At 51.9% G+C, this 2,533-nt stretch overlaps 1 protein-coding gene across 4 annotated transcripts in view; it reads left to right on the forward strand.

Moving 5' to 3' along the window:
• LOC147221192 (actin filament-associated protein 1-like 2) overlaps positions 1-1,719 on the forward strand; it is a 9,864-nt gene extending 8,145 nt beyond the window's left edge. For all 4 annotated transcript variants that reach the window (XM_086169369.1, XM_086169367.1, XM_086169368.1 and 1 more), the window contains exons 14-16: positions 1-105; positions 594-704; positions 1,069-1,719. The exon at positions 1-105 is cut by the window's left edge and continues 56 nt beyond it. In XM_086169369.1, coding sequence (XP_086025495.1) covers positions 1-105; positions 594-704; positions 1,069-1,095 — 243 coding nt within the window. In that variant the 3' untranslated portion in view covers positions 1,096-1,719. The remainder of the gene's footprint in view (positions 106-593; positions 705-1,068) is intronic.
• Positions 1,720-2,533: the final 814 nt, after the last annotated feature.

Consider the following 2,533-nt stretch of genomic DNA (forward strand, 5'->3'; position numbering starts at 1 on the left):
GTGCAGCTGCGGGCGGGGTCAGAGGTCAACCTGGCCACCGCCGGAAAGCAGAACAAACGGACCTCCTTCAGGCAGTCGCTGGCCGTCTGCACTGAGCGCGCTCAGGTGGGACACGGTCGGGTCATGGAGAACTAAGCTCCGCCCCTCGTCCCAGCGAGATAGGAACCGACAAAGTTAATATAAATAAAATGATCGCGGATACTAGCTGGCATTACCTGAGACACTGGGTTAGACTAGCTAACGATAACTAGCATAAACAAAAGCTAGCTGGGACCACAACTAATATTCTTCAAAACAAGCTAAGGAAAGCTGATTCCTGCTAATGCTAACTAACAATAGCAAAGACAAGCTAATGCACGCCTCTAAACCTGAGCGGTGACTCGGGCCTCCAGCTCTGATCCTTTCTGCTGACACTTCAAGATGAATCGCAGTGAATGCTAAACTCCACATGCTAGCAGGTCCACGTTGATCACGTTTGCCTGCTGGAGAACAAACACGGCTCCATGTTTGAACCCCCTACAGCTTCTAAAGGTCAGAAGATAAAACCATATCATTGTTTTGGCCAAACTCACTGCTGGTCTCCTCTGGTCCAGGCGGGCTTCCTGAACCCGCTGCTGCGACGGACAAACTCAGCTAAGATGTCTCTGAGACGAGCTCCTTCCACGTTCTTCATCGAGCATGGAAAGGTGTTCCAGAGGAAGAAGGTGAGACTTACTTGAAGTATCAGTACTCGATTACTTTTACTCGATACCGTTTAGCCTCAGTTTTAAAACGGGGAGGTTCTTCTTCAACATATACGTCTACTTTTGAAAACCAAAAAATGTCCAATCTAATGTTTAAACGCTTTCATTCCCTCATTAAAGTGTTAGCTGGTTATGCGGTTAGCTTAGCTTAAGCTCAGCTGTGGGGTATAAACACCGTCTTTGAAATGTAGCTTATCTCCCCGGTCATGGAGCCGCACCTTAGCATCAAGCTAACGCGCTCTCATCGGCCGACCAGCACAACTAGACTAGCTTGGTATGTTTCTGTTTCTGTATCGTGTGTGTGTGTGTGTGTGTGACCGCACAGGAGTGGGAAAGCAAGGCCGCTGCTTGACGCGACGGCAGCTCGTCCAATCACGGCCTGGTCTGCTGACTCGCCCCCCCGGGACGAACCCGCACGGAAGCACCAACCTGCAGGACCTGAGCCGGCGCCCCGTCACCTCCGGAGGGCGGCGCCAAACCCCCGACGCATCACACACCGGCTCAGGGTTCTTCTCGTTCCACCCATCGCCCTCCATCTTCACCTCGTACCCCGAAAACAAAAGACTGATTTTGACACTTTGAACATTTCTTGAAATATTGATGCAGACGGTTAGAATTAGATCTTGAAACAGCAGAGAAAGATGTCAGACAGATTCCCTCAGGTCAGATTGAGTTGCTGAAGTTGTGACGTTACTTCCTGATTTTGCATCCAGAGATCAGCTGTTGTTGTTGATGTTGTGAGGGAACATCGCCACGTTCTCCAGTTGTTCTCAAACACTGCTGCAGGTTTGATATCCAGGACGTCAGCGCGGACGAGGCGCTGAAGACCAGCTGTGAATTTAGGTTTTTACTGACCTTCGATCTTGACGTCAGCTCCGCTCTATCTACTGCTCTGTACTCAGGAAAGGCTTTCTGGAGGAACAGCGGCTCCTTCACGACATGAAGTTTTATATTTCACCATTAAAACATAAGAAAAGACTCGTCTGGGCTCGGCAGACCAAACCTACGCAGGCGCATCGTGGCGAGTTTGCCCTCCGGCTGCCGGCGAGGCGCTTTGCTATTCGAGAGAACATGCAGCAGAGGCTTCCGGAAGGAGGAGTAAAGGAGGGGGCGGAGTCTCCTGCAGGCCAATAGAAATGCTCTTTATTGTAACTCATGTTAGTCTTTCACGTCATCTTTTACATCACCGGCATCCAGAGAACAACGTCGATAATCAAGAAGTCATTCATGGGTTTCCATATTTACATCGACGGGGCGCCGTCAGCGGACGTGACCTCTGGACCAGCTGCCGCACCTCGGTGACCTTTGGACCACCTCTGACTGACCTCTGCAAGACAACACCCGAGCCTGACCTTTCAATGACCTCTAAACTCCCTCAACCCGACCTCTGACCTCCCTTTTCCCCTGATCTGACCTTTGCTCCCCGTCCCTGCGCCTAGTTTGACCTCTGACCCCGGTCTAACCCCTGCCTCCCCCCGACCAATCAAAGCCCAGAAAGAGGTCGCCCGGCTGCAACAGGAAGCAGGAAGCGTGAGGCGGGCGACTTTGGATCAAAGCTAAAAACAAACGTGACATCATCGTCGTCATCATCACCTCCCTCCCGGCGGTCGCTGCCAGAGATCCGTCGGCGTGTCGTCGCCCCGCCGGTTTAAACAAACACTTCAAAAAAATGTACAAAAGAAAAACACAGGTGAACAATCTTTGTGTCGTCATGGTGACGAGCCGCCACCGGCCCGGAACTGCACCGGCCAATCGGGACGCGGCGCAGAGCCTGAGCCGTTTCCCTCTTG

The sequence above is a fragment of the Fistularia commersonii genome, chromosome 22 (assembly GCF_037954325.1).
Source record: "Fistularia commersonii isolate RoL2024-O1a breed Wild chromosome 22, RoL_Fcom_v1.0, whole genome shotgun sequence".
NCBI classification, from domain to species: domain Eukaryota; kingdom Metazoa; phylum Chordata; class Actinopteri; order Syngnathiformes; family Fistulariidae; genus Fistularia; species Fistularia commersonii.